This window comes from Manis javanica, chromosome 17 (genome assembly GCF_040802235.1).
Source record: "Manis javanica isolate MJ-LG chromosome 17, MJ_LKY, whole genome shotgun sequence".
Taxonomy (NCBI): domain Eukaryota; kingdom Metazoa; phylum Chordata; class Mammalia; order Pholidota; family Manidae; genus Manis; species Manis javanica.
Genome location: NC_133172.1, coordinates 53,174,692 through 53,202,596, shown reverse-complemented (window position 1 = coordinate 53,202,596; position 27,905 = coordinate 53,174,692). Strand labels below are relative to the sequence as shown.

Here is a 27,905-nt window from a genome sequence, read left to right as displayed (position 1 = left end):
TGAAACAGGAAGCATCTCCTTAAGCTAAATAAATTATATTCATGTTGATAAACTACTCATTTCTAAGTCACAAAACACTGTATACCATTTTCTAATTATTTTTCTTAATTAGTAATTTTTAGTTACAGTTTTTGGGAAAAGTGTCACACATCTCTGCAAATAATGTGAAGTGAAAGCCTGTTGCTCATTAGGGAAAAAGCTAGACATATATTAGTAATACTTACAACTTTTAAAATTGGCTTCTGATTAAAAAACAAAAACCTCATTGCGTTTATTGCTAGTGTGGCTTTGATTCTCAAGGACTTCCTGTGATGAAGGGTTGCTTTTCTTCTACCCAACCCTTGGATCTCCCATTTCCTTGATAATCCCAGAAAAGCCTTTTTGGGAGGCTTTAACACCATTAAGAGAAACATTTTCACTTTAGTTATTTGGTTTAGCATCTTTAATATCAAATAGCTTTCGGATTTAGACCTGTGTTTTAAAAAATGGTACAGCATGAGATGCAACTAGTCTGGAAAAGTTATACTAACATCTTTAAATGAAGATCTCTTGAGTTTTTAAAAGTTTTTGCTTTTAATTTCTCTAATCTTGGTATGTTATTGCTACTTAGTATTCCTGGGGCAGCCTTGAACCCTCTGTTTCAGGATCTCAACCTATTTCTGAGGGTTATTAAGAGCTGGCTCTTAATAAATGCAGAACTTTCAGGACACATTTATCTATTTTCGCCTAGTTAAAGTATACTGAAATGCCTTGTTAAGACCATGTCACCTTGGAGAAAAACATTATTTCAAAGGTCTTTTCTTAGATCTTGTTTTAACTGGATGACTCAAGATAATATTTGCAAATGATATGGGGGTGGGGGTGGGGGAGATTTAAAAGGACAAGACAAAGCCTGCATCTCTAGACCAGATAACTTTTTTGTGTACTGAAGCACAACAAAGTAGAATAGGAGTGCATCTAAGAAAATGCTCCTAATGCTCACACAGATACCATACATCCTGGCAGGCATATGGATTTAGTTGTGGTTTCTCATTTTTTATTCAAGTAGTGAAAGTGGAAGCCTGTTACTCATTAGGGAAAAAGCTAGACATATATTAGTAATACTTAGAACTTCTAAAATAATATAGTTTTAATATGTTATTTTGAAAAGTCCTAGTGCTACCAGTTTATAATGGAAAATTGTAATTTTCTGTTCAGCTCTCCCTACTTCCAACTCTTTCAGCTCTTAATTCTTGTATTTACATAATTTTTAAATGGAATACTTATGCTGTTCTCTTTTTAAAAATATATGAAATTATTAATTGATTTCTTAGTTTACATTCATTTCTCATAAAACACACTTCATAATATTTACTCTGAAATTGAACTACCAAGCCACAAACAGTATTAAGACAAGTCAGTAGGTTTAGAGTATGGCATTAATTGGCTGAGTTCTACAGAAAGCTTTTACCTACTTAATAAGATCAATTTTGGTCCATTTCCTTCTTGTCTCTCATTCTTACTCAGCAATCGTGAGTCATCAACATACTCATACTGTAAATAGTTTTTAAAAAGGAGATCAAATTCATTGCTACTTAGGTCTGATTAGTTAAAAATAACAAAAGCAAACAAAAAATGTAAAGAAACAGCCCCCAAAGTTGTCTTTTTTTTTTAATTTTAATAGAGAAAGGGACAAATCTAAGTTGTTGCTATAAGAATATTTTAGTGTGAAGTCACAATACTTAGAGCAAAACATTTGATTCTTCCCCTTCATGTTTTATAATTTTCATTGTTACATGTGGGATTCTTGTTACAGATTGCACTTTAGCCATGTTTCCTTTGCATTTCTGGACCCATATTCCTGGCCCATTTTAACTTTGCAGAGTTTTTTGTTAGAACACATTCCTAGAGTCTACTTTTTGGTGATTGCCTTTGTGGCTCAGTTTATCAGAATAGAGTCACTTAAAATTCAGTGAATTTTTAAAAATTTATTTGGAATTGTTTTCTTCTACATAGGAACAGGTAAGAATGTATGGCTGGGCAATGTGATAGGAATTCTCTTTAATTAGCATTCAGTTTTAAGTTTCTATTAATAATACTGAAAATGCCATCCATGTAAAACTCACCAATAACTTTATTTTCCCTTTTATAGACATGTGCTGGCCAGCACTAGTAGGAAAGCTGTTGCTTTAGCCTTGGCTTTTTACTGGTTCTAGAGATTTATTTGTTTTTCTTGTTGGTTGTCAGAACCTGCCTGCATGGGCTTTGCTAATAGCAAAAGTGGATAAGATGATCCTCTGAGAGTAAATTTTTTCTGTTTATGTTGAAGCTCAGGTTTTTGGAGGGTGGAGTCTCATTTGTAAAGTATGATAAAAGTCATTACAAAAAATGATTTGACTTCAATAAGACCTCAATGTCTATTTTCCTAAATTAGACTTGGTACATGGTTTTCTCGAAGGAGTAAAAATAAAAATATTTCTTCATCTTCTCATTCAGGACCTTGTTCATAAGTAACAGAAGCTTGTCAAAGATCATATTGTAAATGAAAAGAATAAAAATAAAATATTTTTTTCAGTTAAGCTTAGCAGTTCTTTTGGTTTAGCAGTTCTTATTAAAGCATCATTAAAACCTATACAAATCTAGAATAGATCTGTTCTCTAATTTCTTCAACAACCTTTTTTTATGAAGCACCAATTTATACCCATTTATATCTTAGACTAGACATTGTCAAACTACAGCCCATTGCTAAATCCGGCCCACAACCTGTTTTTGTGTCTCTGGAGGCAAAAATGGGTTTTACACATTTTTAAAAAATTGAAATATAGTTGATATGTAATGTGGTTTTTACGTTTTTTTTTTAAATTTTTTAACTTTGACATCATTAATGTACAATTACTTGAACAATGTTATGGTTACTAGACTCCCCCCAATATCAAGTCCCCCCCCACATACTCCATTATATCAACATAGTTAGATGCTATAGAATCATTACTTGTCTTCTCTGTATATACTGCCTTTTCTGTGTCCACCCCTGACATTATGTGTGCTAATCATAATGCCCCATTTCCCCCTTATCCCTCCCTTCCCACCCACCCTCTCCAGTCCCTTTCCTGTTGGTAACTGTTAGTCCATTCTTGGGTTCTGTGAGTCTGCTGCTGTTTTGTTCCTTCAGTTTTTGCTTTGTTCTTATATTCCACAGATGAGTGAAATCATTTGATACTTTTCTTTCTCCACCTGGCTTATTTCACTGAGCATAATACCCTCTAGCTCCATCCATGTTGTTGCAAATGTAGGATTTGTTTCTTCTTATGGCTGAATAATATACCATTGTATATATGTGCCACATCTTCTTTATCCATTCATCTACTGATGGACACTTAGGTTGCTTCCACTTCTTGGCTATTGTAAATAGTGCTGTGGTGAACATAGGGGTGCATATGTCTTTTTCAAACTGGGCTGCTGCATTCTTAGGGTAAATTCCTAGGAGTGGGATTCCTCAGTCAAATGGTATTTCTATTTTGAGTTTTTTGAGGAACCTCCATACTGCTTTCCACAATGGTTGAACTAGTTTACATTCCCACCAGCAGTGTAGGAGGGTTCCCCTTTCTCCACAACCTTGCCAACATTTGTTGTTGTTTGTCTTTTGTATGTTGGCCATCCTAACTGATGTGAGGTGATACCTCATTGTGGTTTTAATTTGCATTTCTCTGATGATTAGTGATGTGGAGCATCTTTTCATGTGCCTGTTGGCCATCTGAATTTCTTCTTTGGAGAAGTGTTGGTTCAGCTCCTCTGCCTATTTTTAATTGGCTTATTTGCTTTTTGTTTGTTGAGGTGCGTGAGCTCTTTATATAATTTGGATGTCAACCCCTTATCAGATATGTCTTTTATGAATATATTCTCCCATACTGTAGGATGCCTTTTTGTTCTACTGATAATATCCTTTGCTGTACAGAAGGTTTTAGTTTGATATAGTCCCACTTGTTCATTTTTGCTTTTGTTTCCTTTGCCCAGGGAGATATGTTCATAAAGAAGTTGCTCATGTTTATGTCCAAGAGATTTTTGCCTATGTCTTTTTCTAAGAGTTTTATGGTTTCATGACTTACATTCAGGTCTTTGATCCATTTTGAGTTTACTCTTGTGTGCAGGGTTAGACAATAATCCAGTTTCATTCTCTTACATGTAGCTGTCCAGTTTTGCCAACACCAGCTGTTGAAGAGGCTGTCATTTCCCCGTTGTATGTCCATGGCCCCTTTATCGAATATTAGTTGTCCATATATGTTTTTGGGTTAATGTTTGGAGTCTCTATTCTGTTCCACTGGTCTGTGTGTCTGTTCTTGTGCCAGTACCAAATTGTCTGGTTTTTACGGTTTTTAAGATGCTGCAATATTGTAGAGATTGTTTGTGGCCCATAAAGCCTAAAGTAATTACCTATGTCCCTTTACAGAACAAATTTGTCTTAGATTATAATACATAATGTACATACAGTTATTTATAAATGGTGTGCAGTCCTTTTGAATTAGCATCATCTTCAGCTAGAAAAATGTTTTGCTGTAATCTCTTTATAGATCCTACATTTTTATAGGAATTCAGTGAATTTGTTAGATTTTATAGTTGGTGTGGACCTTTATTTCAAGGGCCAAATTTGTATGCATCACAACATAAGACTACTAGTTTGGGCTTTAGAGTGAAAGAGACAGAGAGTGAGTTTGTGCTTACTCTTGTGCTTGCTCTTGGGTGTGTGCAGGTTTGTGATACAGCCTTAGAGGTGGTAATGAATTTGAATATTGCCATTTCTCTGTAGACACATTTTTTCATCGATACCTTTGCCTACCACATAGAGAAAGTTTTTTGAGGCTGTACTTTGATGTTGCATTGGGTTGTATGGTTGGTTTGGCTGAAAGTTTTAATAGTGGTGGACAGCTGCTGGCAAAAATTCCCTGGACGAATGTTTGTCATTTATTGTGTTTTATTGATTCTAAAACATACTCTTTATTGTTTACCTTAACATCTTTGAAATCAGGATGTATCTTAAATTTTTTTTTTGGTATCATTAATCTACAAGGTATCTTAAATTTTAAAACATTATTATATTTGGCAGTTTTTTCCCCTACTGGTACATAAAATAATGATGCATCTTAAAATCAGTAAGGTGTGGTTCATGTATTCTTCTCATTTATGTTACTCTTTAGTGCATCATTTTCTTGTTCCTTATATTGATTCCACTCCTTCTTACTTATTTGGTACTATAGCCAAAATTCATTATTCTGGAAATCTCTCGTCCTTTAAGGGTTTGTTTTGGGAGTTAATTAGGAGATTTTTATTTTGTGTTAGATCATAAGCACTGACATCCATATCTAGTCCACAGAGCAATTTAGGAAAATGAACAGTTAACAGAGAGTTTTGAGTATCACAATATCCTGATCTGTTACTCTTAGTTAACAGATGGCCTGCAACCTGGTCTTTTATATTAGTTACTGTTTTGCTGAATATGCTTAGAAGAACATTAACCAGAAAATCTGTTTAGGTTTAGCCTTAGCTTAGATTTTCTTGGATGCTTGCAACTGGGAACAGTCTGTGAATTTATAGTAATATCCTGTTGAGGAGAAATAATTAGAAATTGCATAGTACTTGTTTTTTTGGACCTTCAGTCTCCCAAGGTAAACTACTTTGTATTACAAAGACAGTAAATTTTTAAAAGCTTATTTCAGTGGAGCATCACAAAAGGCAAGCAAAATAAAAGGTGAAGGTGAGGATTAATGTCAACTTTACACATACAGGCTTAAGTTTTTTCTTTGTCAGTGTTAAGGTGATTTTTAAAATACTAACATCCAAGTATCTCAGGTAAATGAAATCAGAATGGCTGGGAGTGGTCACTGGCACTGAATTTGTTTTTATCCTTTAAGGTGCTGTTTATTTCAGAAGGAATATATTTGTAGATTTACCCACATAATTAGCACTTTCTTTGCTCCTCATGCCTTCTGTGTATCTGATCATCCATCCGGGATCACTTTCCTTCTGCCTACAGTACATTCTTTAAAGTGTCTTTCAGTGAGGGCCTCTTTGGTGGCCAGCTGTCAGGTTTTGTTTGGAAATTGTCAGGGTTTGTTCATTCTACCCTATTCTTAAAAGATATTTTTGTTGGGTCTAGGTATCAGTTATCTTTTTCTGGGTAACAAGCCATCCCAAATTTAATGACCCAAAAGCAACAACAATTTCCCCATATACCGGTGGGTCAGCAGTTAGGGCAGGGCTGAGTGGCATGGTTTATCTTTGATTTATGTGATGTCAGGTCTGCTCATTCATTATTTATAGTCACTTGTTAGGTCAGCTGGGGGCTGGATAGTCCCAGATGGGCTCACTTATATGTCTGCTGATTTGCTAGGGTGAGAGAGGCAACTGGGCAGTGTATCTGTAGTCATCAAGCTGGTTAGCCTAAACTCCTTCCCTTGATGGCTAGGTTCAAGAAGCAATAGAGAAATGGCAAGTTGCAATGAACAAAACACATTTCAAGCCTCTGCTGTCATATTTCCTAATGTCTAATTGATCAGAGCAAGTCAGGTGGCCAAGCCCAGATTAAAAAGGTGGAGGAATTAGACTCCACATCTTGATGGGAGGAATGACTATGACCCTTTCAAAGGGGTGTGCATAAAAAATGAGAAGTATCTGTGGCCTAAGAAAAGTCTGTCACAAAATAGAATTTGAGGTTGGAATATATTTTCTTTTAGCATGTTTTCTTCTCCCCACTGATAGCTTCTTTTCAGATTCTTCTCAGTTCTGATGGCTTCTTTTCAGATTTTTGCTGTTGTGGTCTCTCATTCACTGATATGTCTAGGCATGAATTTTCCTTTTTTAAGTCTGGCTTAGGCTTCATTGAGTTTTCTTATCATTTAGTATCTTTTATCCTTTCTGGAAAATTCTCAGTCATTATCTCCCTCCATCCCATTCTTGCTTTACTTCTAGAACTTTAATTAAGTCTTTTTACATCTGTCATTTTTTTTCCTGTAAAGGTTTTATTATGCACAGGGAGGGGAGAGGGCTCAGTCCTTGGCAACTGCTTTCCTCCTGGCAGCCAGGACATTCTTTAGCTCCTCATGCTTCCTCCATGCATGGGTGTGTGTCTCCACTCTTTTCTTGAAGAACTTGCGGGCCTGCTTGTCCTTAGAGACCTTGAATAGTTCCAAAGCACTCTGTTCATGTGAGGCAAGGCCTCATACCTGTTGGATGTCCTATAGGGACTTGGTGTGCTTGGTGAGGCGTCCATAGCAGTGGCTGTGCCTCAGCGTGCTGTTGTTCTTGGTCAGCTTATGGCCCTTGTTGAGGCCCATGGCCATGGGGTAGCACAGAACTAGAGCTGCTGTGGCAGAAGGCTACCTATTAACTTGTCTTTCTGCTGTAGTCTGGATAATTTCTTTTGACTAACCTTCCAGTTTTCTAGTTTTTCCTTCAGTTATACCCAGATGCTTAGCTCTTTCCACATTGTTTTAAACTAAATTACTATAGTTCACTTTATTTAAGTGTAATTTGCATACAGTAATATTTGCTCTTTTTTGTGTGTATGTACAGTCTGAGTTTTAACAAATGCATAGATTCATTGCTTTTATCTACTATCTATGTTTTTGACAATATCACACTCTTAATTACTGTTGTTTTATAGTAAGTCTTGAATCAGGTAGTACGAGTCTTCTAACTTTCTTTTTCAAAATTATTAGGCTCTTCCAGTTCTAATCTGCTAGATCACTTTTTATATTTTCCTGTGCCCTGAAGATTTTTTGCAAGTTTGTCTTGTATCTTTAACTTAAAAAAATTTTTTTTTAGTTGAAATTATACCATATTGATTTCAGATGAACAACTTAGTGATTCATCAACTATATACATTATTAAATACTCACTATGATAAGTATAGTTACCATCTGTCACCATGCAAAGATATTCTTTCACTTTGATTGTACTATAAGGTTCCATTGGACCCAGTTTTAGTTCTTTACTTTCTTTTTTGAAAAATAACATTTGTGAAGACTGATAGGATCCTATTCTTTTTTAGAAGTCTTTGAAAGAACAAAGAAAAATTGCTTTTCAATCTTTCATTTACCATTTGGATGCATCTGACCCTTTTATAATTTTAAAATACCATCTTTGTAATTTAAGATTTTTTTAAAATTTTATTTTGGTATCATTAATCTAAAATTACATGAAGGACATTATGTTTACTAGGCTCCCCCCTTCACCAAGTCCCCCCCACATCCCCATTCACAGTCACTGTCCATCAGCATAGTAAGATGCTGTAAAATCACTACTTGTCTTCTCTGTGTTGCACAGCCCTCCCCGTGCCCTCCCACACTATATATGCTAATCGTAATGCCCCCTTTCTTTTTTTCCCACCCTTATCCCTCCCTTCCCACCCATCCTCCCCAGTCCCTTTCCCTTTGGTAACTATTAGTCCATTCTTGGATTCTGTGCTTTCGCTGCTGTTTTGTTCCTTCAGTTTTCTTTTGTTCTTATACTCCACATATGAGTGAAATAATTTGGTACTTGTCTTTCTCCGCCTGGCTTATTTCACTGAGCGTAATACCCTCTAGCTCCATCCATGTTGTTGCGAATGGTAGGATTTGTTTTTTTTCTTATGGCTGAGTAATATTCCATTGTGTATATGTACCACATCTTCTTTATCCATTCATCTACTGATGGACATTTAGGTTGCTTCCATATCTTGGCTATTGTAAATAGTGCAGCAATAAACATAGGGGTGCATCTGTCTTTTTCAAACTGGGCTCCTACATTCTTAGGGTAAATTCCTAGGAGTGGAGTTCCTGGGTCAAATGGTATTTCTATTTTGAGCATTTTGAGGAACCTTCATACTGCTTTCCACAATGGTTGAACTAATTTACATTCCCACCAGCAGTGTAGGAGGGTTCCCCTTTCTCCACAACCTCGCCAACATTTGTTGTTGTTTCTCTTTTGGATGGTAGCCATCCTTACTGGTGTGAGATGATATCTCATTGTGGTTTTAATTTTCATTTCTCTGATGACAAGCGATGTGGAGCATCTTTTCATGTGTCTGTTGGCCATCTGAATTTCTTCTTTAGAGAACTGTCTATTCATCTCCTCTGCCCATTTTTTAATTGGATTATTCGCTTTTTGTTTGTTGAGGTGTGTGAACTCTTTATATATTTTGAATGTCAACCCTTTATCGGATCTGTCATTTTCAAATATATTCTCCCATACTGTAGGATACCTTTTGTTCTATTGATGGTGTCCTTTGCTGTACAGAAGCTTTTCAGCTTGACATAGTCTCATTTGTTCATTTTTGAGTTTGTTTCCCTTGCCCAGGGAGATATGTTCAAGAAGAGGTCACTCATGTTTATGTCTGAGAGATTTTTGCCTATGTTTTTTTCTAAGAGTTTTATGGTTTCATGACTTACATTCAAGTCTTTGATCCATTTCGAATTTACTTTTGTGTATAGAGTTAGACAGTGATCCAGTTTCATTCTCTTACATGTAGCTGTCCAGTTTTGCCACCACCATCTGTTGAAGAGACTGTCATTTCCCCATTGTATGTCCATGGTCCCTTTATCGAATATTAGTTGTCCATATATGTTTGGGTTAATGTTTGGAATCTCTATTCTGTTCCATTGGTCTGTGACTCTGTTCTTGTGCCAGTACCAAATTGTCTTGATTACTGTGGCTTTGTAATAGAGCTTGAAGTTGGGGAGTGAGATCCCCCCACTTTATTCTTCCTTCTCAGGATTGCTTTAGGTATTCGGGGTCTTTGGTATTTCCATAGGAATTTTTGAACAATTTGTTCCAGGTCATTGAAGAATGCTGTTGGTAGTTTGATAGGGATTGCATTGGATCTGTATATTACTTTGGGCAGGATGGCCATTTTGAGAATATCAATTCTTTCTAGCCAGGAGCATGGGATGAGTTTCTATTTGTTAGTGACCTCTTTAATTTCTCTTAAGAGTGTCTTATAGTTTTCAGGGTATAGGTCTTTCACTTCCTTGGTTAGGTTTATTCCTAGGTATTTTATTGTTTTTGATGCTATTGTGAATGGAACTGTCTTCCTGATTTCTCTTTCTATTAATTTATTGTTAGTGTATAGGAAAGCCACAGATTTCTGTGTGTTAATTTTGTATCCTGCAACTTTGCTGAATTCAGATATTCGATTTAGTAGTTTTGGAGTGGAGTCTTTAGGGTTTTTTATGTGCAATATCATGTCATCTGCAAATAGTGACAGTTTAACTTCTTTACCAATCTGGATTCCTTGTATTTCTTTGTTTTGTCTAATAGCCATGCCAAGGACCTCTAGAGCTATGTTGAATAACAGTGGGGAGAGTGGGCATCCCTGAAAGCAGAGGCAAAGCTTTCAGCTTCTCGCTGTTCAGTATGATGTTGGCTGTGGGTTTATCATATATGGCCTTTATTATGTTGAGGTACTTGCTCTCTATACCCATTTTGTTGAGAGTTTTTATCATGAATGGATGTTGAATTTTGTCGAATGCGTTTTCAGCATCTATGGAGATGATCATGTGATTTTTGTCCTTTATTTTGTTTAGGTGGTGGATGATGTTGATGGATTTTCGAATGTTGTGCCATCCTTTCATCCCTGGGATGAATCCCACTTGGTCATGGTGTATGATCCTTTTGATGTATTTTTGAGTTCGGTTTGCTAATATTTTGTTGAGTATTTTTGCATGTACATTCATCAGTGATATTGGTCTGTAGTTTTCTTTTTTGGTGGAGTCTTTGCCTGGTTTTGGTATTAGGGTGATGTTGGCTTCATAGAATAAGTTTGGGAGTATTCCCTCCTCTTCTATTTTTTGGAAAACTTTAAGGAGAATGGGTATTATATATTCTCTCTATGTCTGATAAAATTCCGAGGTAAATCCATCTGGCCTGGGGGTTTTGTTCTTTGGTAGTTTTTTGATTACCGCTTCAATTTCGTTGCTGGTAATTGGTCTGTTTAGATTTTCTGTTCCTTTCTGGGTCAGTCTTGGAAGGTTGTATTTTTCTAAGAAGTTGTCCATTTCTCCTAGGTTACCCAGCTTGTTAGCATATATAGGTTTTCATAGTACTCTCTAATAATTCTTTGTATTTCTGTGGGGTCCGTCGTGATTTTTCCTTTCTCTTTTCTGATTCTGTTGATGTGTGTTGACTCTCTTTTCCTCTTAATAAGTCTGGCTAGAGGCTTATCTATTTTGTTTATTTTCTTGAAGAACCAGCTCTTGGTTTCATTGATTTTTGGTATTGCTTTATTCTTCTCAATTTTATTTGTTTCTTCTCTGATCTTTATTATGTCCCTCCTTCTGCTGACCTTAGGCCTCATTTGTTCTTCTTTTTCCAATTTTGATAATTGTGACATTAGACCATTTATTTGGGATTGTTCTTCCTTTTTTAAATATGCCTGGATTGCTATATACTTTCCTCTTAAGACTGCTTTTGCTGTATCCCACAGTAGTTGGGGCTTTGTGTTGTTGTTGTCATTTGTTTCCATATATTGCTGGATCTCCATTTTGATTTGGTCATTGATCCATTGATTATTTAGGAGAGTGTTGTTAAGCCTCCATGTGTTTGTGAGCCTTTTTGCTTTCTTTGTACAATTTATTTCTAGTTTTATGCCTTTGTGGTCTGAAAAGTTGGTTGGTAGGATTTCAATCTTTTTGAATTTACTGAGGCTCTTTTTGTGGCCTAGTATGTGGTCTATTCTGGAGAATGTTCCATGTGCACTTGAGAAGAATGTGTATCCTGTTCCTTTTGGATGTAGAGTTCTGTAGATGTCTGTTAGATCCATCTGTTCTAGTGTGTTGTTCAGTGCCTCTGTGTCCTTACTTATTTTCTGTCTGGTGGATCTGTCCTTTGGAGTGAGTGTTGTGTTGAAGTCTCCTAAAATGAATGCATTGCATTCTATTTCCTCCTTTAATTTTGTTAGTATTTGTTTCACATATGTTGGTGCTCCTGTATTGGGTGCATATATATTTATAATGGTTATATCCTCTTGTTGGACTGAGTCCTTTATCATTATGTAATGTCCTCCTTTTTCTTCTGTTACTTTCTTTATTTTGAAGTCTATTTTGTCTGATACTAGTATTGCAACACCTGCTTTTTTCTCTCTGTTGTTTGCATGAAGTATCTTTTTCCATCCCTTGACTTTAAGCCTGTGCATGTCTTTAGGTTTGAGGTGAGTCTCTGGTAAGCAGCATATGGATGGGTCTTGCTTTTTTATCCATTCTATTACTCTGTGTCTTTTGATTGGTGCATTCAGTCCATTTACATTTAGGGTGATTATTGAAAGGTATGTACTTATTGCCATTGCAGTCTTTAAGTTTGTTGATACCAAAGATTACCAAAGAATACCAAAAGTTAGCTTCTTTACTATCTTACTGTCTAACTTAACTCGTGTATTGAGCTATTATAAACATGGTCTGATGATTCTTTATTTCTCTTCCTTCTTATTCCTCCTCCTCCCTTCTTCATATGTTGGGTGTTTTGTTCTGTGCTGTTTTTAGGAGTGCTCCCATCTAGAGCAGTCCCTGTAGGATGCCCTGTAGAGGTGGATTGTGGGAAGCAAATTCCCTCAACTTTTGCTTGTCTGGGAATTGTTTAACCCCTCCTTCAGATTTAAATGATTATCGTGGTGGATACAGTAGTCTTGGTTCGAGGCCCTTCTGTTTCATTGCATTAAGTATATCATGCCATTCTCTTCTGGCCTGTAGGGTTTCTGTTGAGAAGTCTGATGGGTTTTCCTGTGTAGGTGACCTTTTTTTTCTCTCTGGCTGCCTTTAATACTTTGTCCTTGTCTTTGATCTTTGCCATTTTAATTATTATGTGTCTTGGCATTGCCCTCCTTGGATCCCTTGTCATGGGAGTTCTGTGTACCTTTGTGGTCTGAGAGGTCATTTCCTCAACTAGTGTGGGGAAGTTTTCAGCAATCATTTCTTCAAAGACACTTTCTATTCCTTTTTCTCTTCTTCTTCTGGTACCCCTATAATGCGAATATTGTTCCGTTTCGTTTTGTCACACAGTTCTCTTAAAATTCTTTCAGTCCTGGAGATCCTTTTATCTCTCTCAGCATCAGCTTCTCTGTGTTCCTGTTCTCTGTTTTCTGGTCCATTAATGGTCTCTTGCATCTCATCCATTCTGTTTTGAAGTCCTTCCAGAGCTTGTTTTATTTCTGTGTTCTCCCTCCTTAGTTCTTGCATATTTCTCTGCAAGTCCATCAGCATGGTTATGACTTTTGTTTTGAATTCTTTTTCAGGAAGACTGGTTAAATCTATCTCCCCAGGTTCCTTCTCAGGGGAAGATGTAGAAGATGTCAAAGCTGTCTGGGTTAGTCTTGTCTGGATCAAATTTTTTTGCCTTTTCATGTTGATAGGTGCAACGGTGAGCTAGCTATTGACTCATCTGTCAGCTGGGAGAGCCACGTCTTTCTACTTGCTCCTGGACTTTCTTTTCTGGGACAACTGCGACCCCTAGTGGCTTGTGTTGGGCAATTGCGTGTAGACTGGGTTTCTGTATCTTGCCCGGCCAGTGTGGAGGAAGCTCCCTTGCTGTGGGCATGGCCAGCCTCAGGCTCCCTTGCTGTGGGCATGGCCAGTCCGGCTGCTCTGCTATGGTGTGGCCCCGGAGGGGGTAATGGACGGGTGGCTGTTTGGCTGTTTACCTCTGTGAGGGGTCTCAGAGCTGTTGCCCAGGGGTTTAGTGCGCTTGGAGTTCTCTGGAATTTCCAGCTGCTAGACTGTGACCCAGGATGCTTCCATCCAGCTGTGGGGTCCCTTTCCCTTTAAGACGTTCAAAAAGCACTCACTTTTCTTTGTCACAGGGGCGTCAGCTTCGGGACCCGCTCAAAGTTCTTAACTGTCCTGTTTCCCTAGTTTCCAGCACCCCATGCATGCACTGTGTCTGCGCTCTGGTGTGGATGGCTTGGGCTGGGTGTTTAGCAGTCCTGGGCTCCCTCTCCCTTCCCGCTCCGACTCCTCTCCTCCCGCTGGGAGCTGGGGTCAGGGGCCTCGGGTCCCGCTGGGCTGTGGTTTGTGTCTTACCCCTTTCAGCAGGTGCTGGGTTCTCGCAGGTGTGGATGTAGTCTGGCTGTTGTCCTGTGTCTTCTGGTCTCTCTTTTAGGATTAGTTGTATTTGTTGTGTTTTCAAAAATATGTATGTTTTTGGGAGGAGATTCCCACTGTCCTACTCATACCGCCATCTTGGCTCTGCCCCCTGTATTTTAAGATTTTATCGAGCACGATTGAAAATTCAGAATTAATCATTTTCTGGTCATAATGACATAGAATATTAATGGAAGAAAATACATCACAATTATATGAATTAGAAGAGAAATGTGAAGAGAGAAATAGCACTGTAGACTTTAAATGGTAGCCACCAGCCATCTGTGGCTATTGACCACTTAAAAAGTGTACTTGAGATGTGCTGTGTTAAGATACACCTGGGATTTCAAGACTTAGAAAGAGAAAATAAATTTAAAATATCTCAATTTTTTATACTGACTACATACATACTTGTCTTGCTTAGGGTTTCAGGCAACAGCCCCAGGCAAGTTCACTATGGATTTCGTGAGACAGAGTAAAAACAAATGGAATATTGGGGGTAAAAAGGGGCTCGCTCATACCAAGCTTTATCAGGGCAGTAGGTTGAGCATTAGAATCCTGTCTGCCTCTGGCTAAGCCTCTGCCCCAGACTCTACTCACCTCCAACCTCTGCTCCCCTCTCTCTTTTCTAGGCTCTGCTCTTAGTACTGGGGAAGCTCTTTTTATAGCAATACCAGCAATGGTATACCAGCATGCGCCTGCACAGTAGTCTAAGTATTACATCATTGCACAAATACATGGGTAGATTAGATTAGGATCAAGTGATGATCCTGGCTAGGGAACTTGGATTTTTCCCTACAATGCTGAAATAACATTTTGGGTTTATTAGGCTAGGTAAAATATATTAACCTTAGTTGGACCTATTTCTTACTTTTTTATTGTGGCAGTTTGGAGATGTAAAGTTACACATTATTCATATTTTATTTCTGTTTGGCGGCACTGGTCTTTAATAGTGTAAAGGCAGTGTGTCAGACCGTCTTCACATGACAGTATCCTGGATAAATTTTCTGAAACCCTAAACCCAATAGGTGAACAAATTATTTCTAAGAATAAAAAGGAAATACACTATTCTCATTTAATTAGTTACTTAGCAAGCAGGTCTTCCTTTATGCAGTATTTTATGACAAGCATCTCTTTTTGCTGGACGATGAAGGCAGTGAATATACACCATTTGTGATGTTTTTGCACCAGAATTTACAAGACAGATGTACAAAATGTGAAAGTCAAATGTGTATACACAGGTGACTGGAAGGATATATATGGTTGAAGAAAAATAAAGATATTTGGATTTATTATTCTGATTGTTTTTATTCATATGTAAATGAAAATGTTTTGCAATGATAGATCAAAGAAGAAGCAGTCTTGTTTTGAACAAAATTATGAGGTATCAGAATTTTCAAACTACTTCATTTTGATGATGCAAGTACAAGAGGAAGCAGAAGTAATGATAAGCTAGAATCTGTTAGAGATGCATTTGAATCTGGGATCCATATTTGCAAGATGTGTTTGTTCCAGGTTTGTTATTGACAGTTGGGTATGTATACTTTCAAACTCAGGAAAATATAGAATAAATATTTGGGTTTATTATGTCAGAATATGTATTAATATTTCTAGTAACGTCTTTCACTTTTGCTTTATTCTAAGTTATTATTCTTATCCAGAGTTATTAATAAAGGATTTCATATAAAAATGGTAAATTATTTTTTCCCCCTGCTATTCTGAGGGTTAAGTATAGCAAATGTAATTGTTCTGTCATCTCTGATAATGCCAGTAACTGAAGTCTTTAAGATCTGTTGCTTAGTTTTTCTTCTGATTCCCATTCATGGTATCTTGTTTCATAGTATATTTAGTTATTTTTACTATATGCTGCTTGTTATCTTTTTGGGAAATTACTTGTAGGAATAATTTGGGGTCTAAGATGAAAGTGCTGTTTTTTAGAAGGGGCTTTTATTTGCTTCTGTAGGGCAGATTGGATCACCTCTAGTCCTGGACGACCTAAAATCAGTTTCACAGTCATGAGATTTTCTGAAATGCCCAGTGTAAATTTGTGGAGAGCTGGTTTACTTGTAGTTTGTCCTGGCCCTAAGAGTGTAGCCTTTTGAGATTCCAGTTTAATGCAGGGAGCATTTCTTTTTAGATTTTCTATCTTGGGCAGGTCTTGGGCTTGGTGTCTGCCCACATAGCCTTCAAAAAGGAGGACCCATTTTGTTGAGTTTAGCAAGTACCTTTAAAGTAAAAGTGAGGTTTTGAGCTTGTCTCTGTTTCTGGGTACCTCTTTTCCCTTCAACTCTGGCTTGGTAATACAATATTGTTAACTGTTCTTGCTTTCCAGTTTTTATCATCCAATATCTTTAGTTTTTCTTTATTGGAATACTGAATGTTTTTCTTTCTCGTCTTTTTTTGTTAATTAAGATATCATTGATATACAATCTTATGGTCAGGTTTCAGATGAACAGCATTGTGGTCACTACATTCCTCCCTATTATGAAGCCCCTACCACATACCCCATTACAGTCACTGTCCTTCAGCATAGTAAGATGCTTTAGAGTCACTACCTGTCTTCTCTGTGCTATACTGCCTTCCCCATGCCCCCTCTATATTACGTGTGCTAATCAGAATACTCCTTAATCCCCTTGTCACTCCCTTCCCACACACCCACCCTTCCTCCCCAGTCCCTTTCCCTTTGGTAACCACTAGTCCATTCTTGGGTTCTCTGTCTGCTGCTGTTTTGTTCCTTCAGTTTTTGCTTTGTTCTTATACTCCACAGATGAGTGAGATCATTTGGTACTTGTCTTTCTCCACCTGACTTATTTCACTGAGCATAATACCCTCCAGCTCTATCCATGTTGTTGCAAATGGTAGGATTTGTTTTCTTCTTACGGCTGAATAATATTCCATTGTGTATATGTACCACATCTTCTTTATCCATTCATCTACTAATGGACACTTAGGTTCCTTCCATGTCTCGGCTATTGTAAATAGTGTTGTGATAAACAGAGGGGTGCGTATGTCTGTTTGAATCTGTGATCCTGTTATCTGAGGGTAAATTCCTAGGAGTAGAATTCCTGGGTAAAATGGTATTTCTATTTTTAGTGTTTTGGGGGACTTCCATATTGCTTTCCACAGTGGTTGAACTAGTTTACATTCCCACCAGCACTGTAGGAAAGTTCCCCTTTCTCCGCATCCTTGCCAGCATTTGTTGTTGCTTGAGTTTTCGATGTTGTCCATCCTAACTGGTGTGAGGTGATCTCTTATTGTGGTTTTGATTTGAATTTCTCTAATGCTTAGCGACGTGGAACATCTTTTCATGTGCCTGTTGGCCATCTGAATTGCTTCTTTGAAGAAGTGTCTGTTCAGATCCTCTGCCTATTTTTTAATTGGATTATTTGCTTTTTGGGTTTTGAGGCATTTGAGCTCTTAATATATTTTGGATGTCAGCCCCTTATTGGATATGTCATTTATTATTTTTATTATTTTTGTTTTTTATTTTGGTATCATTAATGTACAATTACATGAGCAACATGGTTACTAGACTCCCCTCATTGTCAAGTCCCCACCACATACACCATTAGAGTCACTGTCCATCCGCATAGTAGGATGCTATAGAATCAGTACTTGTCTTCTCTGTTATACTACCTTCCCCATGCCCTGCCCTGCTATATTATTTGTGCTAATCGTAATGCCCCTTTTCCCCCCTTATCCCTCCCTTTCCACCCATCCTCCCCAGTCCCTTTCCCTTTGATAACTGTTAGTCCATTCTTGGATTCTGTGAGTCTGCTGCTGTTTTGTTCCTTCAGTTTTTTTTTTTTTAATGGTTGTTTCAGGGTCGACTTTATTTACAAATATCTTAAAGCACTGTCCTTGAATTCATGTTATATTTCCCCCTGTCATTTTTTTTTTGAGAGGGCATCTCTCATATTTATTGATCAAATGGTTGTTAACAACAATAAAATTCTGTATAGGGGACTCAATGCACAATCATTAATCAACCCCAAGCCTAATTCTCAACAGTCTCCAATCTTCTGAAGCCTAACAAACAAGTTCTTAGATGGTAAACAAATTCTTACATAGTGAATAAGTTCTTACATGGTGAACATTGCAAGGGCAGTCATCACAGAAACTTTAGGTTTTGATCATGCATTATGAACTATAAAGAGTCAGGTCAAATATGAATATTCGTTTGATTTTTATACTTGATTTGTATGTGAATCCCACATTTCTCCCTTATTATTATTATTATTATTATTTTTAAGAAAATGCTGAAGTGGTAGGTAGATGCAAGATAAAGGTAGAAAACATAGTTTAGTGCTGTAAGAGGGCAAATGTAGATGATCAGATGATCAGGTGTGTGCCTATGGACTAAGTATTAATCCAGGCTAGACAAGGGCAGCAAGACATCCACGGATGCAGCAGATTTCTCTCAAAGCAGGGGGGGTGAGGTTCTGAGCCTCACCTCTGTTGATCCCCAATTTCTCACCTGATGGCCTCCCTGGGACTGTGCCTATCTTAGGTTGTTCCTCCCTTGAGGACTCTTACCCGTCTCTGGCTAACCAGTCATCTTCCGGGGCCATACAGGGAAATGTAAAGTTGGTAAGTGAGAGAGGAGCAATATTCTTTGAAAAGGTTAGCTTTTTACTTCTTTGCAGATTTATGCCCTGTGGTTTTTATGCCCAGTATTTGTCTTGAGGTATCTTTACCACTTGGAAGAATTATGATACTCGGTAATTTCGTTATGAGGCATGAATTCTACTTAAGGGTTGGAATTAGGAAGGACGAACAAAAGCTATAGAAGTAGCAGACAGAAGAAAACGTGGGAAGATTGATTATTTCTTTGACATATCTTCTTGTAGAGTAACATAAGCATGTATAGGTTTTAAACTACTAATTAAATTGCGCACACACATTAACATAATAGGAATACAGTTATATAACCAAGGCAGGCCTACAATTACCAGTCATCTCCAGTGAAACCAAGAAAACCAGTTAGGCACCCTAGGCATTTGTGAAAACTAATCAATGATATGATGGATATTGTCTAACTGAATTTGAATAGTTTGAGAAAAATCAGACAAATTAAAACAACATGTTCCTGGGAACTGTTCACATCCCATATGTTCTTTTAACAGTAGATAGTGTGTAGTCGCAAGCTTTTGGAGCGCTGCAACTTGCACTTCTCCTAATTCTTGGTTGAGTTCTGACAGTATACATCCAGTCAAATTTGTTGTTTTACTGTGTGCACAGGCTAGCTTAGATATCTCCTTCTTCATTCCAATGGCAAGTCCAGGAACCGGTGGGATGAATGCAGCTACAACTGCAACAGTGCCAAGATATTTGTTGAAGTTTTTTGATGATCATTTTCTGGAATGACTCTTCCAGAGAATGTTGATGTTGGAAGTTCTTCATGTTGTATCTTAATTCTTTTTCTGGGTAGCCAAATTAGGCTTTGATCCTCTGTATAAACACAAACAAACCCTTTGCCCACACTTTGATATGCCCTTTATATCATTGTGAAGAACTTATTGGAGATCACCACACAGGAACTGGTTTTTTTTTTTAAGAGAAAGGAATATTATCAGAAAAATGTACTTCCGTAGCTGATCATCTGACACCCTTTAAATGATCAAAATTAAGGATATTTAAAGCATGCATTAATCATTGATTTACAGTTAGTTTTATCCTATCAGGGAGTAATCCCCCTTTCCTTTCTTTTTTTTGTTATCATTAATCTACAATTACATGAAGAATATTATGTTTACTAGGCTCTCCCCTATACCACTTCCCCCTCACAAACCCCTTTACAGTCACTGTCCATGAGCATAGCAAAATGTTGTAGAACCACTACTTGTCTTCTCTGTGTTGTACAGCCTTCCCCTTTCTCCCCTCCCCCCCATTATACATGCTAATCATAACACCCCCTTTCTTCTTCCCCTACCTTATCCCTCCCTGTGCACCCATCCTCCCCAGTCCCTTTCCCTTTGGTACCTGTTAGTCCATTCTTGGGTTCTGTGATTCTGCTGCTGTTTTGTTCCTTCAGTTTTTGCTTTGTTCTTATATTCCACAGATGAGTGAGATCATTTGGTATTTTTCTTTCTCTGCTTGGCTTATTTCACTGAGCATAATACCCTCTAGCTCCATCCATGTTGTTGCAAATGGTAGGATTTGTTTTCTTCTTATGGCTGAATAATATTCCATTGTGTGTATGTACCACATCTTCTTTATCCATTCATCTGCTGATGGACACTTAGGTTGCTTCCATTTCTTGGTTATTGTAAATAGTGCTGCGATAAACATAGGGGTGCATATGTCTTTTTCAAACTGGGCTCCTGCATTCTTAGGGTAAATTCCTAGGAGTGGAATTCCTGGGTCAAAATGGTATTTATTTTTATTTTTTTAATTTTTATTTTTGTATCATTAATCTACAATTGCATGAGCAACATTATGTTTACTAGACTCCCCCCATCACCAAGAGCCCCCCCATACCCCCAATACAGTCAGTGTCCATCAGTGTATTAAGATGCTATAGAATCACTACTTGTCTTCTCTATGTTGTATAACCCTACCCCTGCCCTACCCCCTACATTATGTCTGCTAATAGTAATGCCTCCCCTTTTTTACCCCTTATCCCTCCCTTCCCACCCATCCTCCCCGGTGCCTTTCCATTTGGTAGCTGTTAGTCCTTTCTTGGGTTCTGTGAGTCTGCTGCTGTTTTGTTCCTTCAGTTTTTTTCTTTGTTCTTATACTCCACAGATGAGTGAAATCATTTGAGCATGGGATGTGTTTCCATTTTTTAGTGTCCTCTTTAATTTTTCTCCAGAGTGTCTTGTAGTTTTCAGGGTGTAGGTCTTCCACTATCTTTAGTTTTTTATAGTTTGAGAGTTGTTCCAAATAATCTAAGCCATTATTACCAGAAACAGATCACCAGATTTGTTGTTTTTTTTTAAATCTTCTACATTTATACCAGATTTAGGATATTATTAAGTATTTTGCAAGAAGTTTTATGTGTAGAACTACAAAATGTAAGTGAGAAGTCACATTTTAGAAGGGAGAAACTTAAGAGTCATTAAAGTGAATGGATAATGTTCATTTCAGTGTAAACACACATACACACACCCCAGACAAAAACATGTCTTTTCTTCAGTTAATAAAAAGATGAACCAAAATCCTTTATTATGTCTGGGGCTTTTGAGTTAATGGTCAAATGTGTTTGTGACTTTTCGAAGTTGAGTACTAGTTATGAAAATTAAGGCTTTGTATGAAAAAAAATTACTACCAAAATATTTATTGAGGGCTGTTTCAGTGCCTGGGTGACATATCACCCACCCAATACTTATGAGTTGTAATATTTCTAGTGGAAATATAAATTTAAAATTCTTGTGTCAACCTTATTTTGAAGGTAGTATAATCCAGTAATTTACATTTGTTCTAGAGTTCAGTTTTTTTTTTTTTTTAAGGTGAGCCAGTAAGGTACTTTATGTACACGTAGCACAGCAATTATAATTTGACATTCTTCAGGCAAAGTCTGCAGGTAAAATGTAAAAAAATTTTACCTAATTATTTTGTTTCTTAACAATTTTCTCCCTTCCCCTACAATCAAATTACTCTTTCTTACCCAATTATTTTCTTTTACATTTACACACTGATAATGAAGGGGAATGACAAATTTTTCTTAACCTTTAACAAGTGACTTTGCTTGGCCCTGTTTAAGAATGTGGTTTGGTGTGACAGGGCTGGTGATCTTGAGCTGGGCTAGCTGACTGTGAAGTCTTGGAGGGTGGCTTTGGGTGAGGGTTGGGGGTGCCTGCTCTTGGTTTATGAGGTTACTCTTGGTGTGGGAGCACAGGGGCTCTGTCCATGCACCACCTGCCAGTGCACCTAGCTTGTGTCTTGGAGGCGTCTTGGAGGCCCTGGCCCTTCCTGAAGTGGTTGACAGCCTAGCTGCACCTGTCCAGCTTATGCTGGTTGGCCTTGGCAAAGAGCCGTGTGGAACTGGGGCAGGGTCAGACTTTGCTGAGCTGTGAAGTCCGGGCGCACCAGACTAATGTATTGCTGAGGGTGGGGCGGAGAGTATTTTCCTGCACCCTTTTCCCTACCCCGGGTGACAGGGAGTGTGATGCTCACCCAGGGCATCTCGATGCTGAGGCAGAGTCCCTCCTTGGAGGAGTCTTGCTTTTCCTCTGCCATCCTTCCCTGCTTCTGGGTGAGGGTGAGTAAGTGGCCCTTGCTGTGACATGGAGGTGCTGAGCCAGCAGGCTAAGAACTAAGGGCTGTGTTTATTGGAACAAAATGCACAGTGAAACCGAGCGGGTTTCCTGCCTCCTGCCTGCACCGAAACTCCCTTCCTCAGGCAGCTGGCGGTTGGATCTTGCTGCCTTTATGTCTCTCGGCCCAGGCCTGGGCAGCCAGGTAGCAGGTACTCCTGGATATTTTGCCCAATCCAACCTCTCATGGCAGCCACCTGGGTGTAGATGCCTGGGAATTGGGGCTTCCCTCATCTGTAGCTCCATCTGGTGACCCTAGTTAACACCCACTGTCAGGAGGACTCCCTGTAGGAGAGCAGTACCCTAGAGTCACCCTGAGGGGAGGAGAGAAGAAAGGCACTCAGAGAGGGCTAGTACCTCCCTACGGCAGCCACCCTGAGGCAAGGGAGGGCTAGCCTGATCTGCACACCCTGGGTACCAGGCACTACTGCCTGTGGGTCTTCAGGTGAGCTCTGAAACCAGTGAGACTCACCACTATTTCTGAGAAATGGGCTCCGTACTAGGATGACCCTTTCATGGACACCTGGCACGAGGTCTCCAAGGGGCCTCTGCTGCAGGCACAGCCCACCCCTGCCGTTGGGACCAGGGAAAATTCAGGGGAGGGGTGTGTGGAACTGGCCGATGGTGATGTCAGTAAACAGGGGAGGAGTGAAAATCTTCAAGACCCCCCCAAAAAAAGTTTATTTTCTTCCTCTGGACTACACAAGCTTTGAGTTTAAAGTATTTAAGTAATATGGGAAGATCAGATATTTTGGTAATTTACAGTTGCTATGACTTTTATTTGTTTTTATTGTTTTGAATATATATGATTTTATTTATTATTAAGATATTATTGATATACACTCTTACGAAGGTTTCACATGAGAAAACAATGTGGTTACTACATTTACCCATATTATCAAGTCCTCACCCATACCCCAATGTAGTCACTGTCCATCAGTGGAGCAAGATGCCACAGATCCACTATATGCCTTCTCTGTGCTACACTGTACTCCCGTGATCCCCTACACCATGTGTCCTAAACATTATTCCCCTTAATCCCCTTCTCCCTCCCTCCCCACCTGCCCTCTGGCACCCCTCTGCTTTGGTAACTACTAGTTCATTCTTGGAGTCTCTGAGTCTGCTGCTGTTTTGTTCCTTCAGTTTTGCTTCGTTGTAATACTCCACAGATGAGGAAAATCATTTGGCACTTGTCTTTCTCCATCTGGCTTATTTCACCGAGCATAATGTCCTCCAGCTCAATCCATGTTGTTGCAAGTGGTAGGATTTGTTTCTTTCTTATGGCTGAATAGTATTCCATTGTGTATATGTACCAGCTCTTCTTTATCCATTTATTTACTGATGGACAGACACTTAGGTTGCTTCCATATCTTGACTATTGTAAAAAGTGCTGTAGTAAACATGCAGTAAACATGTCTTTTTGAATCTGAGAAGTTGTATTCTTTGGGTAAATTCCAAGGAGTGGAATTCCTGGTTGAAATGGTGTTTGAAATGAAATTTTTAGTCCTTTGAGGAACCTACATATTGCTTTCCACAATGGTTGAATTAATTTACATTCCCACCAGCAGTGTAGGAGGGTTCCCCTTTATCTGCATCCTTGACAGCATTTGTTGTTCTTAGTCTTTTTGATGCTGGCCATCCTTACTGGTGTGAGGTGATATCTCATTGTGGTTTTAATTTGCATTTCCCTGATGATTAGTGATGTGGAGCATCTTTTCATGTGTCTGCGGGCCATCTGAATTTCTTTGGAGAATTGTCTCTTCATGTCTTCTGCCCATTTGTTAATTGGGTTATTTGTTTTTTGGGTGGTGAGGCATGTAAGTTCTTTATATATTTTGGATGTTAACCCCTTGTTGGATATGTCATTTACAGATATATTCTCCCATACTGTAGGATGCCTTTTTGTTCTGTTGATGGAATCCTTTGCTGTACAGAAACTTTTCAGTTCGATGTAGTCTCATGAGTTCATTTTTGTTTTGTTTCCCTTGCTTGAGGAGATGGGTTCAAGAAGAAGTTGCTCATGCTTATATTTAGAAGATTTTTGCCTATGTTGTCTTCGAAGAGTTTTATGGTTTCATGACTTACATTCAGATCTTTGATCCATTTCGAGTTTACTTTTGTGTATGGGGTTAAACAATAATCCAGTTTCATTCTCTTGCATGTAGCTGTCCAGTTTTCCCAACACCAGCTGTTGAAGAGGCTGTCATTTCCCCATTGTATGTCCATGGCTCCTTTATCTTATATTAATTGACCATATATGGTTGGGTTTATATCATGGCTCTCTAGTCTGTTCCATTGGTCTATGGGTCTGTTCTTGTGCCAGTACCAAATTGTCTTGATTACTATGGCTTTGTAGTAGAGCTTGAAGTCAGGGAGCATAATCCCCCCAGCTTTATTCTTTCTTCTCAGTATTGCTTTGGCTATTTGGGGTCTTTTGTCATTCCATATGAATTTCAGAACGATTTTCTCTAGTTCTTTGAAGAATGCTGTTGGTATTTTGATAGAAATTGCATTGAATCTACAGATTGCATTAGGCAGGATGGCTATTTTGACAATATTAATTCTTCCTATTCATGAGCACAGGATGTGTTTCCATTTATTGGTATCTTCTTTAATTTCTCTCATTGAGTGTCTTGTAGTTTTCAGAGTATAGGTCTTTCACTTTCTTCGTTAGGTTTATTCCTAGGTATTTTATTCTTTTTGATACAATTGTGAATGGAATTGTTTTCCTGATTTCTCTCTCTGCTAGTTTATTGTTAGTGTATAGGAATGCCACAGATTTCTGTGTATTAATTTTGTATCCTACAACTTTGCTGAATTTTCAGATATTCGATCTAGTAGTTTTGGAGTGAATTCTTTAGGGTTTTTTATGTACAATATCATGTCATCTGCAAACAGGGGCAGTTCAACTTATTCTTTGCCAGTCTGGATGCCTTTTATTTCTTTGTGTTGTCTGATTGCCATAGCTAGGACCTCCAGTACTGTGTTGAATAGTTCTTGTTCCCGATCTTAAAGGAAGAGCTTTCAGTTTCTTGCTGTTAAGTATGATGTTGGCTGTGGGTTTGTCATATATGGCCTTTATTATGTTGAGGTACCTAACCTCTATACCCATTTTATTGAGAGTTTTTATCATGAATGGATGTTGACTTTTGTCGAATGCTTTTTCAGCATCCATGGAGATGATCATGTGTTTTTTGTCCTTTTTGTTGATGTGGTGGATGATGTTGATGGATCTCAAATGCAGTACCATCCTTGCATCCCTGGATTAAATCCTACTTGATTATGATGATTTTTTTGATGTATTTTGAATTCAGTTTGCTAATATTTTGTTGAGTATTTTTACATCTATGTTCCTTGGGGATATTGGTCTGTAATTTTCTTTTTTTTTTTTTTTGTGGTGCCTTTGCCTGGTTTTGGTTTTAGCTTGATGCTGCCTTCATAGAATGAATTTGGAAGTATTCCCTCTTCTTCTACTCTTTGGAAAACTTTAAAGAGGGTGGGTGTTAGGTCTTCACTAAATGTTTGATAAAATTTAGCGGTGAAGCCATCTGGTCCAGGCATTTTATTCTTATGTAGGTTTTTGATTACCAATTCAGTTTTGTTGCAGGTAATTGGTCTGTTCAGATTTTCTGTTTCTTTCTGGGTCAGCCTTAGAAGGTTGTATTTTTCTAGAAAGTTGTCCATTTCTTCTAGGTTATCCAGTTTCTTAGCTTATAATTTTTCATAGTATTCTCTCATAATTCTTCGTATTTCTATGGTGTCCGTAGTGATTTTTCCTGTCTCATTTCTGATTCTCTTTATGTGTGCAGACTCTCTTGTTTTCTTGGTAAGTATGGCTAGGGGGCTATCTATTTTGTTTATTTTCTCGAAGAACCAGCTCTTGCTGTCATTGATTCTTTCTATTGTTTTATTCTTCTCAGTTTTATTTATTTCTGCTCTAATCTTTATTATTTCCCTCCTTCTACTGACTTTGGGCCTCATTTGTTCTTCTTTTCCTAGTTTCTTTAATTGTTAATTTAGACTGCTCATATATGTTTGTTCTTCTTTCCTGAGGTAGGCCTGTATTGCAGTATACTTTCCTCTTAGCACATCTTTGGCTGCGTCCCACCAATTTTGTGGTGTTGAATTATTGTTGTCATTTGTCTCCATATATTGCTTGATCTCTGTTTTTGTTTGGTCATTGATGCATTGGTTATTTAGGAGCATGTTGTAAAGCCTCCATGTGTTTGTCGATTTTTCATTTTCTTTGCGTAATTTATTTCTAGTTTCATACCTTTGTGGTCTGAGAAAATGGTTGGTACAATTTCAGTCTTTTTGAATTTACCAAGCCTCTTTTTGTGGCCTAGTATGTGATCTATTCTTCAAAATGTTCCATGTGCACTTGAGAAGAATATGTATCCTGCTTCTTTTGGGTGTAGAGTTCTGTGGTGTCTGTTAGGTCCATCTGTTCTAATGTGTTGTTCAGTGACTCTGTGTCCTTACTTATTTTCTGTCTGGTTGATATGTCCTTCAGAGGGAGTGGAGTGTTGAAGTCTCCTAGAATGAATGCATTGCATTCTGTTTCCCCTTTTAATTCTGTTAGTATTTGTTTCACATATGTAGGTGCTCCTGTGTTGGGTGCATAGATATTTATAATGGTTATATCTTCTTGTTGGATTGACCCCTTTCTCATTATGTAATGTCCTTCTTGGTCTCTTGGCACTTTCTTTGTTTTGAAGTCTATTTTGTCTGATACAAGTACTGCAACTCCTGTTTTTTTCTCCCTATTAGTTGCATGAAATATCTTTTTCCATCCCTTTAGTCTGTGTATGTCTGGGTTTCAAGTGAGTCTCTTGTAGGCAGCATATAGATGGGTCTTGTTTTTTTATCCATTCAGTGACTCTGTGTCTTTTGATTGGTGCATTCAGACCATTTACATTTAGGGTGGTTATCGATGGGTATATTACTTATTGCCATTGCAGGCTTTAGATTCATGGTTACCAAAGATTCAAGGTCAACTTCCTTACTATCTAAGAGTCTAACTTAACTCACTTAGTATGCTATTACAAACACAATGTAAAGGTTCTTTTTTCCTTCTACTTTTCTTCTTCCCCATTCTTTATATATTAGGTATTATATTCTGTGGCTGGTTTGAATAGTCTGTCCTTATCCTTGATCTTTGCCATTTTAATTCGTATATGTCTTGGTGTTGTCTTCCTTGGGTCCCTTGTGTTGGGATATCTGTGTATCTTCATGGCCTGAGAGACTATTTCCTTCCCCAGATTGGGGAAGTTTTCAGCAATTACCTCCTCAAAGACACATTCTATCCCTTTTTCTCTCTCTTTTTCTTCTGGTACCACTATAATGCAAATATTGTTCCATTTGGATTGGTCACATAGTTCTCTCAATATTCTTTCATTCTTAGAGATCTTTTTTTCTATCTGTGCCTCAGCTTCTTTGTATTTCTCTTCTCTAGTTTCTATTTCATTTATTGTCTTCTCCACCGTATCTAATCTACTTTTAATACCCTCTATTGTCCTCTTCAATGATTGGATCTCCGACCGGAATTCATTCTTGCGTTCTTAAATAT

The 27,905-nt window shown here is 38.0% G+C and overlaps 2 protein-coding genes across 5 annotated transcripts in view; one reads left to right on the top strand and one right to left on the bottom strand.

Annotated features, from left to right (window-relative positions):
• GLG1 (golgi glycoprotein 1) overlaps nucleotides 1-27,905 on the top strand; it is a 168,484-nt gene that overhangs the window by 29,663 nt on the left and 110,916 nt on the right. The window lies entirely within an intron of this gene.
• On the bottom strand, nucleotides 1,904-7,944 carry LOC108393313 (large ribosomal subunit protein eL36-like). The gene is given in 2 exon segments (XM_073226325.1): nucleotides 1,904-7,336; nucleotides 7,890-7,944. Coding segments are annotated over 2 exon segments (372 nt in total). The 3' UTR covers nucleotides 1,904-7,019.